This window comes from Macaca nemestrina, chromosome 20, assembly GCF_043159975.1.
Source record: "Macaca nemestrina isolate mMacNem1 chromosome 20, mMacNem.hap1, whole genome shotgun sequence".
Taxonomy (NCBI): Eukaryota; Metazoa; Chordata; class Mammalia; order Primates; family Cercopithecidae; genus Macaca; species Macaca nemestrina.
In genome coordinates, this window is record NC_092144.1 from 17,246,421 (window position 1) to 17,263,071 (window position 16,651).

The 16,651-nt window shown below is 54.4% G+C and overlaps 1 protein-coding gene across 3 annotated transcripts in view; it reads left to right on the forward strand.

Moving 5' to 3' along the window:
* The window catches only part of LOC105489122 (potassium calcium-activated channel subfamily N member 1), a 49,004-nt gene that overhangs the window by 25,629 nt on the left and 6,724 nt on the right, over positions 1-16,651 (forward strand). For 2 of the 3 annotated variants that reach the window (XM_071087541.1, XM_071087540.1), the window contains 5 exons: positions 3,424-3,842; positions 7,083-7,224; positions 10,494-10,604; positions 12,419-12,546; positions 15,939-16,008. In XM_071087541.1, coding sequence (XP_070943642.1) covers positions 3,424-3,842; positions 7,083-7,224; positions 10,494-10,604; positions 12,419-12,546; positions 15,939-16,008 — 870 coding nt within the window. The remainder of the gene's footprint in view (positions 1-3,423; positions 3,843-7,082; positions 7,225-10,493; positions 10,605-12,418; positions 12,547-15,938; positions 16,009-16,651) is intronic. The other variant, XR_003020556.2, reaches the window with a different exon arrangement.

A 16,651-nucleotide genomic window follows, 5' to 3' on the forward strand; every position in this document is an offset into this window, starting at 1 on the left:
CCATGTTGGCCAGGCTGGTCTTGAACTCCTGACCTCGTGATCCACCCGCCTCGGCCTTCCAAAGTGCTGGGATTACAGGTGTGAGCCACCGCCCAGCCTTTTTTTTTAAAAAAAAAAACAAAAAAAAAACAAAAAAAACCCCACAGGATCTCGTTCTGTTGCCCAGGCTGGAGTACAGTGGTGCAGTCAGAGCTCACTGCAGCTTCCACCTCCTGGGATCAAGCAGTCCTTCTGCCTCAGCCTTCCAAGTAGCTGGGACCACAGGCACAGACCACTATGCCCAGCTAAATGTAAAACCTTATATATATAGATATATAGAGATATATAAAATCATATATCTATAAAGACAGGGTTTTCCTGTGTTGCCCAGGCTGGTCTCAAACTCCTGGGCTAGGGTGATCCTCCTGCCTCAGCCTCCCAAAGTGTTGGGATTATAGGTATGAGCCACGGACCTGGTGTTTTTGTTTTTGTTTTTGTTTTTGTTTTGAGACGGAGTCTCGCTCTGTCGCCCAGGCTGGAGTGCAGTGGCCGGATCTCAGCTCACTACAAGCTCCGCCTCCTGGGTTCACACCATTCTCCTGCCTCAGCCTCCCAAGTAGCTGGGACTACAGGCGCCCGCCACCTCGCCCGGCTAGTTTTTTGTATTTTTTAGTAGAGACGGGGTTTCACCGTGTTAGCCAGGATGATCTCGATCTCCTGACCTCGTGATCCACCTGTCTCGGCCTCCCAAAGTGCTGGGATTACAGGCTTGAGCCACCATACCCGGCCTTTGTTTTTGTTTTTAACTGTAATTCAGGCTGGATACATTGGCTCATGCCTGTAATCCCAATACTTGGGAAGGCCTACGCAGGAGGATCACTCAAGCCCAGGAGTTTGAGATCAGCCTGGGCAACATGGGGAAACACCGTCTCTGCACAAACATTTTTTAAACAATTGACCAGGCATGGTGGTACACATCTGTAGTTCCAGCTACTTGGGAGGTTGAGGTGGGAGGATCGCCTGAGCCCAGAGAGGTCAAGGCTGCAGTGAGCCATGATCGTGCCACTGCACACCAGCATGGGGGACAGAATGAGACTCCCTCTCAAAACAAAAACAAAAACAAACAAACAAACAAACAAAACCCGGAGGCAGTATGGATGGCAACATAGCAAGACCCCCTCCTCTTGAAAAAAAAAAAAAAAAAAAAAAAAAGGAAGGAGTTAGAGGCCGCAGTAACCTATGATCCCGCTAGAGCAGGACCACCGCTCTCAAACAAAAGGGCGGGGGGGGGGGCGGGGGAGGGGGCGTGGCCATATTCCTGATGATACCTTTTGCCTCCAGCTCCAATATGATTGGTCCCGGCTCCGTAACTGACAGATGTTATGTACCTTGGCGCTGGCTCCGCTCACCTCCCCTAGGACTGGCCCTGGACATGGCCAGGGTACCCCATGGAGGGCCCGGGGGAGCAGTGGCGCTGCAGGGTGTCCTTTATGTCAACGCTTTGCGGATGTGCGAGCGGAGGAGGCCCCTAGAACGCGCGGCCGCCACATTTTAAGGAAGTGACTTTTTTTTCTTTTTCTTATTTTAGAATGACTTTATTGCTTCTTATTTTTAAAATGACACGTGAAAAAGGAAAAAAAATGATACTTAGGAGTTATACACACGTTCAGAAGGAAGAGAAGAGTACAGTGAAAGGCTGGGTGCGCACACCTGGAATCTCAACACTTTGGGAGGCTGAGGTGGAAGGACTGCTGGAGCCCAGGAGTTCAAAACCAGCCTGGGCAACAGAGCGAGTCCCCATCTCTGCATAAATTTTCTTTCTTTCTTTTCTTTTCTTTTCTTTTCTTTTCTTTTCTTTTCTTTTCTTTTCTTTTCTTTTCTTTTTTTGTACTCTGTTGCCCAGGATGGTGTGCAGTGGCGCAATCTTGGCTCACTGCAACCTCTGCCTCCCAGGTTCAAATGATTCTTGTGCTTCAGCCTCCCAAGGCTGAGATTACAGGCATGCGCCACCACACCTGGCTAACTTTTTTGTATTTTTAGTAGAGACGGGGTTTTGCCATGTTGCCTAGGCTGGTGTCAAACTCCTGGCCTCAAGCAGTCCTCCTGCCTCGGCCTCCCAAAGCACTGGGATTACAGGCAGGAGCCACCGCACCCATTCTGTTTCTACTTTTGGAGGTTGTGAATAGTGCTGTTGTGAATGTGTCTGTCCAAGGGTTTGCTTAAACACTTGTTTTCATTTCTCTTGAGTCTGTCTAGGAGCGGGATTGCTGGGTCATTAGGAACTCTATGTTGAACTTTTTGGGGGAACACTCATCTGATATTTCGTTCGAATTGTGGCCAGTGCTGAGAACTACAGAGTTTTGCATATGAGGTCACATTTCTGACTTATCTTGGAAAAATTTGAAGCTGGCACGGTTGCTCACACCTGTGATCCCAGCACTCTGGGAGGCTGAGGTAGGAGGACACTTGAGGCCAGGAGTTTTAGACCAGCCTGGGCAAAATAGAGAGACCCCATCTCTGCAGGAAATTTTAAAAATTAGCCAGGCATGGTGTTGCATGCCTGTAATCCCAGCTCCTCAGGAGGAGGCTGAGGTGGGAGGATCACTTGAGCCCAGGAGGTCAAGACTGCAGTGAGCTGTGATTGCGCCACCGCACTCCAGTCCAGGCACAGAGCAAGACCTTGTCTCCAAAAAAAGGAAAAAGAAAAGAAAAATCCTCGCCAGGCACAGTAGCTCACACCTGTAATCCCAGCACTTTAGGAGGCCAAGGTGGGTGGATCACTTGAGGTCAGGAGTTCGAGACCAGCCTGGCCAACATGCTGAAACCCCGTATCTATTAAAAATACAAAAATTAGCCGGGCGCAGTGGCAGGCGCCTGTAATCCCAGCTATTCGAGAGGCTGAGGCAGGTGAACTGCTTGAACCCGGGAGGCAGAGGTTGCCAAGATCGTCTTCATGGCACCTGAGCCAAGTGAACCAAGATTGCGCCACTGCACTCCAACCTGTGCAACAGAGCGAGACTGTCTCAAGAAAAAGAAAAAGAAAGAAAAGAGTCTGGGCATGGTGGCTCACGCCTGTAATCCCAGCACTTTGGGAGACCGAGGCGGGCGGATCACGAGGTCAGGCGATCACGGTGAAACTCCGTCTCTACTAAAAATACAAAAAAGTTAGCCGGGCGTGGTGGTGGGGGCCTGTAGTCCCAGCTACTCGGGAGGCCGAGGCAGGAGAATGGTGTGAACCCGGGAGGTGGAGCTTGCAATGAGCAGAGATCGAGCCATTGCACTCTAGCCTGGGCGACAAGAGCAAAACTCCATCTCAAAAAAACAAAAGAAAGAAAAATCCGAGCCTGTGGGGTTTCAGGCCAGGCTGACTTCACTCTCTGGGGTTGGGCGGGGAGGGCAGCGCGTGTCTGACACCCATGGCTGGCTCCCTCCTGCCCTCCACAGTTGTTCATGGTGGACAACGGGGCTGATGACTGGCGCATCGCCATGACCTGCGAGCGCGTGTTCCTCATCTCACTGGAGCTGGCGGTGTGCGCCATTCACCCGGTGCCCGGCCACTACCGCTTCACGTGGACAGCGCGGCTGGCCTTCACCTACGCGCCCTCAGTGGCCGAGGCTGACGTGGATGTGCTGCTGTCCATCCCCATGTTCCTGCGCCTCTACCTGCTGGGCCGGGTGATGCTACTGCACAGCAAAATCTTCACGGACGCCTCGAGCCGCAGCATTGGGGCCCTCAACAAGATCACCTTCAACACGCGCTTTGTCATGAAGACGCTCATGACCATCTGCCCCGGCACGGTGCTGCTGGTCTTTAGCATCTCCTCCTGGATCATCGCAGCCTGGACAGTGCGCGTCTGCGAGAGGTGCGACCCCGCCCCGGGAGCCCCCCCATGCCCCCAGCCCCCGTTTCCCTGGACCTCCGTGCCCATTCATAATTTCACTGACCCTGGGCTCCTCCCGACCCTGGCCATTGCTTCTGTCTCCCCGATTGCAAGACACCCATGGTGCCTCCTGTCTCCCAGTTTGTGGCTTCAGTAATCGTCCTCTCTGGGGATCTAGTCCTGTGTCCCCAGCTGCCCTCAACCAGGGCGGGACCCCAGCTCCCTCTCCCTCATCCTCCCCGCCGGGGTCTCCCAAGCCTCCTTCTCCCAGCCCCTCGGCTCCCTGGGAGGCTGACTTCTGATCTCTGGGAGGCTGACTTCTGATCTCTGACCCCAGGGGCACAGGCAGCAGGCACAGGGATGCCTCCCCTTCCCCTCTGTCTCCCACCTCCCACGTTTAACCAGCTTTCATTTTCCCCTCTGCCCGCTCCACCGGACTTTAGGGAAAACATGTGAGTCCCACCCTTGGCTGAGCTGTGTGCGCAGAACAGCCGCTGCCACCGCTGCCGCCATCCCCGACCCGCTAGGAATTTAAGATTAGCTGCCGCAAGGGGAGGGAGGCAGGGAGAACGGGCCAGCAGGGTGGGTCGAGGTCAGTCCTCCCATCTCAGGGACAGGCCGCTCCACTGGGCTTCCTTTCCGAGTCTCAGGGCCCTTGTGTCCGAATGGCGGGGGTTAAGGAAGGGCTTGGCTCTCATGTTGTGTTTGGGCAGCTGACCGCTGCGAGCTCCGATGTTTCCTCCCAAGACTTAAATAGATCTGGGGTGGGCTGGGCGTGGTGGTGGTGCCTGTGATCCCAGCTACTCGGGAGGCTGAGGCAGGAGAATTGCTTGAACCTGGGATGCGGAGGTTGCAGTAAGCTGAGATTGTGCCACTAAACTCCAGTCAAAAAAAAAAGACAAATAAATGGGTCTGGGGTGAAGCAAAACCGGCCGCGCCTTCGGGACCTCCAAACAGGAGGGAGTCTGTTGTGAATACCCCTAGGAGGTGGTAGGCCATCAATCCGGTTTACAGAGAGGGAAACTGAGACTCTGGCAGGCAAAGGGACTTGCCCCGGGGCCTGAGTCTGGCGGTCTCAGAGGCAGGAGGGGCTCCGCCAGGCCTGGGGTGTGAGGGTGCCTTATCTGGGAGAGGGTCTCCCTGCCATGCGCCTAGCTGGTGGAGGCCCTGGAGGGGTCCCTGACCGGACCCCTGCTTGCCCTCAGCACCCCATCCTCATCCCTTCACCCAGCCCCCACCCCCCATACCCCCACGGGCCCTGCCTGGGCCTGAGGCCTGGTGCTCAGAGATGAAGGCCCCAGTTTCTCCGGCTGTCAAGGCTTCCAGGGGTCTCCTTGGGCCTTTGATGTTCCCACATGCAGCTCCTACATACCCCTGGTGGGTGGGGTCAGAACTAGAGTCGGGGGTATGGGGTGCCCCTCATCAGGTATCCCTGAGGTCCAAGCTGGGTCCTTGCAGGACTCTGGGGGAGTGGGGCACGGGGCAGGGCCGGCAGGCAGCCAATCCTAAATTCTGAGCCTGGCGACCATGCTTGAAGCCCCCTTGCCTGCCTCGCTCTGACCCACCCCCGCCTCCCGCATGTCCCTCAGCCCTGCTCCTGGGCGGTCCCACGGCACCCCCACCTTATTACTCTGTCTGGATCTGGGGCTCACCCACCCACCTACTAGAGGGCCCCCCTCGCCCCTCCTGCCCTCTGGGGGTCAGGCAGCTTGGGGCTCAGATGTTTTGGTGTAAGATGGGGGTCAGTCAGCTGGGTGCGGTGGCTCACGCCTGTAGTCCCAGCACTTTGGGAGGCCGAGGCAGGTGGATCACGAGGTCAGGAGATTGAGACCATCCTGGCTAACATGGTGAAACCCTGTCTCTACTAAAAATACAAAAAAAAAAAAAAAAAAAAAATTAGCCAGGCGTGGCGGCAGGTGCCTGTAGTCCCACCTACTCGGGAGGCTGAGGCAGGAGAATCGCTTGAACCCAGGAGGTGGAGGTTGCAGTGAGCCAAGATCGTGCCACTACACTCCAGCCTGGGCGGCAGAGAGAGACACTGTCTCAAAAAAAAAAAAAAAAAAAAAAAAAACCAGAAAAGATGGAGTCAATCCCTGGGGGTTCACCCAGCAAGCATCCTAGAAGCCCAGACCGGAGGTGCCTGGAGTGGCATTCAATCTCCACAGGAATGAAGACCCCCAAATGCCAATCTTTGGGGAGCCTCCATCTCCTTCCCGCTGGAGCCTCTTACTCCAGCCCTATCCTTAGGCTCTGTCACCCACTGTGTCTGGCACAGGCCTCCCCTGAAGATCCTGCTCTGTCCAGGCCACTTCCTCGGTGCTACCCCAGTTGACCTCTGACCTTGAATCCCCCAGAGGCTGGCTTGGGGCTCAGATGATCTAAACCCTGCAAAGGAGTGGGTTAGCTGGAAGCCAGGTCAGAGGGGGCCCAGCCCCCAGAAAAAGGCCAAGGGGATTCGGGGACTCAGAGCTGAGCGGGAACAGATCCTAGAGCCACCGCCAGACCCAGAGAGCCAAGCCCTTGGCACCCTGGCATGGCTACAGGCAGAATCTCTTTGCAGCCTCTCTGGCCGAAGTCCTAAGCCCGGCTGTGACCAGGACTAAGTTCTGTCAGTTTTAAGCCCTTGGGGCCTGTCTCCCTGGGTCCCAAAATGTAGCCCCAGGCCTCTCCCCAGTGCCAAAGCCGATGCCCCTCTCCTCCCAACCCCCAGGTGCAACATGGGCCTGGAGTTGGGGGACTCATGCTGTCCTCCAGTCTATGTCCTTCATATATGGGCGTCCCTTCTTGCTCGAGCCCCAGGTCGTGATCCTCCAGCCTCCCACCTCCTCCAGTCCTCCTACCTCCTTGGGGCCTCGCTGGCTGGGGAAGTTCTTCCTGGTGTCTGACCCGAATCCTTGCCTCCACCTCCTGCCGCTTCTGGTGCTGTGGTCACCCGTCCCCCTGTCTGTGCGTGTCTGTCGTTGGGAGGGGGATTGTATGTTCATACAACCTCACCTGGGCCCCTCTCTGCCCCATCCAGGGAAGCAGCTTGGGGGGCAGGTGAAGGGAATGTGGAAGGGCTGTAGGGGAGATGGTGCACCTGTCCTATACCCACAGGACATGGCCCCAACGCAGCCAGGTGCACTCAGGGTCCTGCAGCCCTGGCGCTGCCCCAGGCAGTGTGATGGAGGCAGAGGGGATGGTGTAGACTGAGCCCTCCCTCTTCCCACTCTGGCTCCCCAGGTACCACGACAAGCAGGAAGTGACCAGCAACTTCCTGGGGGCCATGTGGCTGATTTCCATCACCTTCCTCTCCATCGGCTACGGCGACATGGTGCCCCACACCTACTGCGGGAAGGGCGTGTGCCTGCTCACTGGCATCATGGTAAGGGCGAGGCTCCATGTGCATGATCCTGGGAGGTCCAGCCAGCCATCCATTCCACCAGCCCTTGCATACCCCTTGCTGACAGGGTGCTCACCCCATCACGAGCTGTGCCTGATCAGCATCCCTCCGTCTGTCAGTCCACCCCTCCTCTGCTCTGCTCTTTTCCTCTGACATCACGTGGAAGCCACACCCACAGGCTTCCTGGGACATCTCCCTGCAGTCCTTCCAGGCCTAGATATGCAGCTCCCACCATGCCTGCCCAGTAAGAAGCTGTGGTCCACTCTGACCAGAGAGTCATTGTCACCCCTTTATTCTCTACAGCCCGATTTATTCACAGCCTTTGGATCCAGGGCAAGGGGCTTGATGCTAAGGTGCCTTAGTTTCCTTGGCTGTGACCAATGCTACTTCCTCTGCTTTGCAAGGGCTAAGTCGGTTATTTATGTGAGAATCCCAGAACCATGAATGCCGTGGACACGCTGTAAATACCTGCTGGAGGCCAGGCGCAGTGGCTCATGCCTGTAATCCCAGCACTTTGGGAGGCCAAGGTGGGCAGATCACCTGAGGTTGGGAGTTTGAGACCAGCCTGTGACCAACATGGAGAAACCCCCATCTCTACTAAAAATACAAAAGTAGCCGGGAGCGGTGGCTCACACCTGTAATCCTGGTACTTTGGAAGGCCAAGGTGGGCGGATCACGAGGTCAGGAGTTCCAGACCAGCCTGGCCAACATGGTGAGACCCTGTCTCTACTAAAAATACAAAATTAGCCAGGCGTGGTGGCGGGCGCCTGTAATCCCAGCTACTCAGGAGGCTGAGGCAGGAGAATTGCTTGAACCCAGGAGGCAGAGGTTGCAGTGAGCCGAGATCACGCCATTGCACTCCAGCCTGGACAACCACAGCAAAACTTCATCTCCAAAAAAAAAAAAAAAAGAAACCTGCTGGGCTGTGTCCTCTGCAGCCCAAACCCCCTTCCTTGGCTGACTTTCAGGGTGTTCCCTGAGTCCCCATTTGTCTTTCGTGAGTCGGTGGGCGCAGGCAGCACCCCGTCTCCCCGAACGATTCTCCAGTCTGCCGTGGGTGCCTGTAAACATCCTTTCATGATCACTGCTTTCTCTTTTCCCTGATTCAATCATCGGGGTCCCTGTCCATCCCCTCTTTCCAGAACCTTCTTTCTCTCCAGACATGTTTTATGCCCATGCCAACAAATGCTTTTCCATGTTTTACTTTATTCAATTTTATTTTTATGTTTTTATAAAGATGGGGTCTCACTATGTTGCCCAGGCTGGTCATGAACTCCTGGGCTCAAGTGATCCTCCTGCTTGGGCCTCCCAAAGTGCTGGAGTTACAGGCCTGAGCAATTGCACCTGGCCCATGTCCGACTTTTTTTTTTTTTTTTTTTTATTGAGATGGAGTCTCACTCTGTTGCCCAGGCTGCAGTGCAATGCTGCAATCTCGGCTCACTGCAACCTCCACCTCCCGAGTTCAAGCCATTCTCCTCTCTCAGCTTCCTGAGTAGCTGGAATTACAGGCGCCTGCCACCAGGCTCGGCTAATTTTTGTATTTTTAGTAGAGATAGGGTTTCATCATGCTGGCCAGTCTGGTCTTGAACTCCTAACCTCAGATAATCCACCTGCCTCGGCCTCCCAAAGTGCTGGGATTACAGGCGTGACGCCAGCACGCTGGCCCCCCTTTTTTTTTTTGAGATGGAGCCTCACTCTGTCGCCCAGGCTGGAGTGCAGTGGCGTGATCTTAGCTCACTGCAACCTTCCCCTCCCAGGTTCAAGCGATTCTCCTGCCTCAGCCTCCCGAGTAGCTGGGATGACAGGCACCCGCCACCAGGCCTGGCTAATTTTTGTATTTTTAGTAGAGACGGGGTTTCACTATGTTGACCAGGCTGGTCTCGAACTCTTGACCTCAGGTGATACGCCCACCTCAGCCTCCCAAAGTGCTGGGATTACAGGTGCAAGCTACTGCACCTGGTCCATGTCTGGCTTTTTACTGGCAGCCCAGCATGGGTCCCTCCCTGCAGCGTCTGTGCGGTACATCGTGCTGTTGCAGAGCCTTTGTCCATTCCTTTTCCTTGCTGTCTAGTATTCTAGGTGGAGGTTTCCAGCAGGTCACTCTATCCCAGTTGACAGGGCTTTTCCTGAGAACAGGCTTCTAGGTGCTCTCAAAACCTTTGTCCTGGCTTGGAAACTGAGACAGGGTTTCCTCCGGGAACCTGTGCTTGTGCTCTAGGCCAATTCTGCTCAGGCTCAGGGTGTTGGCATCTAAACTTGCCTGGGGCTGGGCATACTAATGGCTCATGCCTGTAATCCCAGCACTTTGGGAGGCTGAGACAGGTGGATCATTTGAGGCCAGGTGTCCGAAACCAGAGTGGGCGACATAGTGAGACCCCATAGCTCTACAAAAAAAAAAAAAAAAAAAAAAGGTGGGGGGAGGGGGCAGGCGCAGTGGCTTACACCTGTAATCCCAGCACTTTGGGAGGCCAAGGCGGGTGGATCACCTGTCTGGAGTTCGAGACCAGCCTGACCAACATGGTGAAAACCGCTCTCTAGTAAACACACACACCCCCATACACACACACAATTAGCAGGACGTGGTGGTGCGCGCTTCTAGTTCCAGCTACTCAGGAGGCTGAGGCAGGAGAATCGCTTGAACCTGGGAGGTAGAGGTTGCAGTGAGCCGAGATTGTGCCACTGCACTCCAGCCCGGGTGACAGAGCGAGACTCCATCTCATAAAAAAAAAAAAGAGGCCGGGCGCGGTGGCTCAAGCCTGTAATCCCAGCACTTTGGGAGGCCGAGACGGGCGGATCACGAGGTCAGGAGATCGAGACCATCCTGGCTAACACGGTGAAACCCCGTCTCTACTAAAAAATACAAAAAACTAGCCGGGCGAGGTGGCGGGCACCTGTAGTCCCAGCTACTTGGGAGGCTGAGGCAGGAGAATGGCGTGAACCCGGAAGGCGGAGCTTGCAGTGAGCTGAGATCCGGCCACTGCACTCCAGCCTGGGCGACAGAGCACGACTCTGTCTCAAAAAAAAAAAAAAAAAGAATCGTCCTACCTCCTGGAGTTGCTGGGGGTCGAATGAGCTAATGTGTGGGACATGCTGGGAAACAAGTAGACCTGGAGTCAGTGAGCTCCGCAGATGGAATCTACTCACACTGCTGACTCAGGGAATGGGGAGGCTGCAATCTGGGCAGGCTTCATGGAGGAGGGAGTGACCTCAAGACGGGACGCTGATGTGCCCCCACTCTGCCCCGCACACAGGGAGCTGGCTGTACCGCGCTCGTGGTGGCTGTGGTGGCCCGGAAGCTGGAGCTCACTAAGGCTGAGAAGCACGTGCACAACTTCATGATGGACACTCAGCTCACCAAGCGGGTAAGGACCACGGTTCCCATGGAGGCCGCCTCCTGGCCTTGTCAGTGAGCGTAGAACTTCCCTGCTTTCCTTCTGTATGTGCCGGGCATGCGCATGTGCCCATGGGTTACCATGCAGCCCCATGTGCTGGCTTTGGGAGGCCGAGGTGGGTGGATCACCTAAGGTCAGGAGTTCGAGGCCAGCCTGGCCAACATGGCGCTAACCCATCTCTACTAAAAATACAAAAACTAGCCTGGCATGGTGGCAGGTGCCTGTAGTCCCAGCCTCTTGGGAGTCTGAGGCAGGAGAATCGCTTGAGCCTGGGAAGCAGAGGCTGCAGTAAGCCAAGATGGCACCACTGCACTCCAGCCTGGGTGACAGAGCAAGGCTCTGTCTTAAAAAAAAAAAAAAAAAAAAAAAAAAAAAGGCCGGGTGCGGTGGCTCACGCCTGTAATCCCAGCACTTTGGGAGACCGAGATGGGCGGATCACGAGGTCAGGAGATCGAGACCATCCTGGCTAACACGGTGAAACCCTGTCTCTACTACTAAAAATACAAAAACTAGCCGGGCGCGGTGGCGGGCGCCTGTAGTCCCAGCCACTCGGGAGGCTGAGGCAGGAGAATGGTGTGAACCCGGGAGGCGGAGCTTGCAGTGAGTGGAGATCGCGCCACTGCACTCCAGCCTGGGCGACAGAGCGAGACCCCATCTCAAAAAAAAAAAAAATGACTGTGCTTGACTCTGCCACCACACACCCATCTGTGAATAGTGCACAGAGAGACATCATGGCATCTACCCTTGTGCCCAGTCATATCCACCCATGGGCATTCAGCGAGAGGCTTGGGCCAGACTGCAATATGCAATTTGAGAGCTGCCTGACCCTAGCAGGTTGACTGCTCTGTACCTCAGATTCCTCATATATAAAATGGGAGATGGCCGGGCGCGGTGGCTCAAGCCTGTAATCCCAGCACTTTGGGAGGCCGAGACGGGTGGATCACAAGGTCAGGAGATCGAGACCATCCTGGCTAACCCGCTGAAATCCCATCTCTACTAAAAAATACAAAAAACTAGCCGGGCGAGGTGGTGGGCGCCTGTGGTCCCAGCTACTCAGGAGGCTGAGGCAGGAGAATGGCGTGAACCCGGGAGGCGGAGCTTGCAGTGAGCTGGGATCTGGCCACTGCACTCCAGCCTGGGCGACAGAGCGAGACTTCGTCTCAAAAAAATAAAAAATAAAATAAAATAAAATAAAATAAAATGGGAGAAATAAAAACACATGCCGATTCACTGAATTAACATCTGCATCATGGCTGGGTGCGCTCACGCCTATAATCCAAGCATTTTAGGAGACAGAGGCAGGTGGATCACTTGAGGTCAAGAGTTCGAAACCAGCCTGGCCAACATGATGAAACCCCCATCTCTAGTAAAAATACAAAAATTAGCTGGGCATGATGGCAGGCGCCTGTAATCCCAGCTACTAGGGAGAGTGAGACAGGAGAATCACTTGAACCTGGGGGGTGCAGTGAGGCAAGATCGCACCACGGCATTCTAGCCTGGGCCACAGAGCGAGACTCTCAAAAAACAACAACAACAAAAATACCATAAAAAACATTTGCATGTTTGCAGAGAAAGGGCCTGGCCCATCATGAGTGATGTGTGTTAGGTATACACACATTGCGCAGACGTTGCTGTGCAAGCATGGCCCTGCCTTATAGCCCAGGGATCCTGAGAGGCATTTTCAGAAGTTTCTAGAGGTTTCTGGAAGATTCTAGACATTTCTGCAGCCTTTTGGAATTTCATGCCAACCCTGAGGCATGAAATTGTTCTTTTTCTGGCCCCAGGTAAAAAACGCCGCTGCTAACGTTCTCAGGGAGACGTGGCTCATCTACAAACACACCAGGCTGGTGAAGAAGCCAGACCAAGCCCGGGTTCGGAAACACCAGCGTAAGTTCCTCCAAGCCATCCATCAGTAAGTCCAGCACCTTTCCAGCTCACGTTTCTGTGTCCACATGGCGCGGAGGCAGCCCTCGCAGCTCAGTGTGGCCTCTTCACAGCTCCCTGCCAGGGATGGGTGGTCAGTTGGTTGGGGCCTGTATCTTCTGAGCTGGGTGGATGGGAGGATCTTCAGAGGGAGGCAGATTATGGGTTCTGCTAAGTCATGGACACTACTCAGTAAGTGGCAGGATGTATATTTTATTCTCTGGAATAACCAGGATGATTCTAACCCTTTAGACTTTGAAGAGATTTCCTCTTTTTGCTTTGTCTGCCAGGAAGCTCATAATTAAATCCGTGGTCTGATCCATGGGATCATGTGGGGTAACTAGAAATGAATTGGGCCAGGTGTGGTGACTCATGCCTGTAATTCCAGCACTTCGGGAAGCTGGAAGATCGCTTGAGTCCAGGAGTTAGTTCAGCACCATCCTTGGCAATACAGGGAGACCCCATCTCTACAAAAACTAATAACTTAGCTAGGTGTGGTTGTGTGCCTCTGTGGTCCCAGCTACTCAGGAGGCTGAGGTCGGAGGATCACTTGAGTCTGCAGGGTCAAGGCTGAAGTGAGCCATGATTGTGCCACTGCACTCAGCCGGGTTACAGAGTGAGACCTTGTCTCAAAAAAAAAAAAAAAGAAAAGAAAGAAAAGAAAAGAAAGGAAGAAAGAAATTAAGAAATTGCTTGATTTCCTGTGTTGCTTCTTTGCCCCGAGAATTATTTAATAAAGTAACTCTAAATCCTTGGCTGCTCATTGAAGTCACCAGGGGGCTTTTTAAAAATCCCAAGAGCCACATCCAACATCAATTACTTAGTAGAGTCTGGGTTGCAGCCTGGAATTACATTTAAATTCCTCAAATGGCTGCTTGGTTGGGCATGGTGGCTCACGCTTATAATCCCTGCACTTTGGGAGGCCAAAGAGGGAAGACTGATTAAGGCCAAGCTTTGGAAACCAGCCTGAGCGACATAGTGGGACCCCACTCTATGTAAAAATTAAAAAATAAACCTGGGCGTGGTGACTTACACCTTGTAATCCCAGCACTTTGGGAGGCTGAGCCAGGAGGATCGCTTGAGGCCAGGAGTTTGCAACCAGCCTGGGCAACAAAGTGAGACCCCGTCTCTACAAAAATAAAAAAATTAGCCCAGTGTGGTGGCACGTGTCTGTGGTCCCAGCTACCCAGGAGGCTGAAGTGGGAGGGTAATAACTTGAGCCCAGAAGGTCAAGGTTGCAGTGAGCTGTGATTGCGCCATTGCACTCCAGCCTGGGCCACAGAACAAGACCTTGCCTTAAAAATATATATACGGCTGGGCGCAGTGCTCACGCCTGTAATCCCAGCACTTTGGGAGGCCAAGGTAGGTGGATCACCTGATGTCAGGAGTTCGAGACCAGCCTGGCCAACATGGCGAAAGCTTGTCTCTACTAAAAATATAAAAATTAGCCCGGCATGGTGGCACACACCTGTAGTCCCAGCTACTTGGGAGGCTGAGGCAGGAGAATCGCTTGAACCCGGGAGACGGAGGTTGCAGTGAGCTGAGATCGCACCACTGCACTCCAGCCTGGGCGACAGAGTCTCAAAAACTAAAAAATAAAATATATTACAATAAGTAAATAAATAAAATTTCCTCAGGTGAGTCCAATATGCAGCCAGTCAGCAATTTTTTTCTGTAAAGGACCAGATGGTAAATCTTCCAGGTTTTATGAGCCAGTTTCTGTTCCTCTTCAACTCTCTGCTATTGAGGCAGGGAAGCAGTGAGGATAACCTGGTGTGGCCATGCTCCAAAGAAACCTTATTTTCCAAGACAGGTGGCCGGCTAGATTTGACCCACAGGCCATAATATGCTGACGACGATGCTGTCCACTAGACTATCATGTGAACAACATATATAATTTTAAATTTGCTAACAGCCACGTTAGAAAAAAGTACAAAAGGCCAGGCACGATGGCTTACGCCTGTAATCCCAGCACTTTGGGTGGCCGAGATGGGCGGATCATTTGAGGTCAGGAGTTCAAGACCTACCTGACCAACATGGTGAAACCCCATCTCTACTAAAAATACAAAAAAATTAGCCAGGCCTGGTGGCACATGCCTGTAGTCCCAGCCACTCGGGAGGCTGAGGCAGGAGAATCACATGAACCCGGGAAGCTGAGGTTGCAGTCCCCTAGACTGGCTTAGGTACAGAAGGGATGGCCAGCAGGCACAGTGGCTCACACCTGTAATCCTTTGGGAGGCTGAGACGGGCGGATCACCTGAGGTCAGGAGTGCGAGACCAGCCTGACCAACATGGTGAAACCCCATCTCTACTAAAAATGCAAAAATTAACCGGGTGTGCTGGTGAGCACCTGTAATCCCAGCTACTCAGGAGGCTGAGCAAGGAGAATCGCTTGAACCGGGGAAGCGGAGGTTGCAGTGAGCTGAGATCGTGCTGGAATCGCGCTGAGATCGCACCACTGCACTCTCGCCTGGGCAACAGAGTGAGACTGTGTCTCAAAAAAAACAAAGGGGTGACCAAAAGGAGCAAGGGCATACACTAACCAACTCCCCCTGTGGCCAGCTGTCCAGAGACCAGGGTCACCAGTGCCAACACCAACACCAAGTAGCAAGTGTGGGTTCAAATCCTGCCAGGGTGCGGATGGGCAGTGGCTTTACCCCTCTGAGCCTCAGTTTCCCCCCGGCAGATGGCGTGGGCATAGTTTTCTGAATGAAACACCACCTCCGGGACAGGACAGAGGACAGGTGTGTCCCTGAGGGGCTGGCACAGAACCCTCAGAGGCTGGGCACTTCCCCAGAGCAAGGGCAGCCCCTCGGCCATCTGGGAACCCTGTGCGGGGCCCTGGGGTGGCACCCCCGGGAGTTGGGCAGGGTTGGGTACATGCCGCACAACTGTGCTGAGGTTAAAATTGCCTTGTGATTTTTCTCCTGCTCTGCCCGGTCCTGCCAGGGCTCAGAAGTAAGTCTTCTCCCAGGGGCTTGGTGGGGCTGGAAAATCGGGGGTGCATGGTGGTCACAGACAGGGGCACACCCGGGGCATGACAACCCCAGCCTCAGAGGCAGGCAAGGTTCACATCTGCCCCATGGATCGGTGCAGGCTTCACCTTGGTCTGGGATCGACGTCCTGGGGTCCCGAGTTGGGCTGGAGACAGGACCAGCCAATGGGTGGTGTGGGCGGTGGCCAGGCTGACTCCTGGCCCTGCCGCACCCGCTGTGTGCTGGGAGGGAATAGACCACAGGGAATCGGCCGCCCAGCTCCCACCTTATCCTCTGATGCATGTCCCATAGGTGACCCCAGGTGGATGCATGAAAGTCTCTGCCCCTACTGCAGCCTCCATGGGAACCTGCCTAACCCCCTCTCCCCAACCCCGTGTCCCCACAGGCTCCGGAGTGTGAAGATCGAGCAAGGGAAGCTGAACGACCAGGCTAACACGCTTACCGACCTGGCCAAGGTGAGTGGGTTGGGGCAGGGTGGGCCGGACAGGGCAGGTGGGACCCTGGAGCAGACGGGATGGGGCTCAGCTCCTGCCGGAGGAGGGCACAAGGACCACAGTGGGCTGAGTGCAGTGGCAGGCAGATCTCTTGAGCTCAGGAGTTTGAGACCAGCCTGAGCAACACGGTGAAACCCCGTCTCTACAAAAAAATACAAAAATTAGCCAGGCGTGGTGGCGGGCGCCTTTAATCCCAGCTACTTGGGGGCTGAGGCGGGAGAATCGCTTGAACTTGGGAGGTTGAGGCTGCAGTGAGCCAAGATGGCACCGCTGCACTCCAGCCTGGGTGACAGAGTGACCCCCTGTCTCAAAAAAATAATAATTTTTTTTTTTTTTGAGACGGAGTCTTGCTCAGACGCCCAGGCTGGGGTGCGGTGGCGCGATCTTGGCTCACTGCAAGCTCCGCCTCCTGGGTTCACACCATTCTCCTGCCTCAGCCTCCTGAGTAGCTGGGACTACAGGCGCCTGCCACCTCGCCTGGCTAATTTTTTTTTTTTTTTGTATTTTTAGTAGAGACGGGGTTTCACCATGTTCGCCAGGATGGTCTCGATCTTCTGACCTCGTGATCCGCCCGTCTTGGCCTCCCAAAGTGCTGGGATTGAGC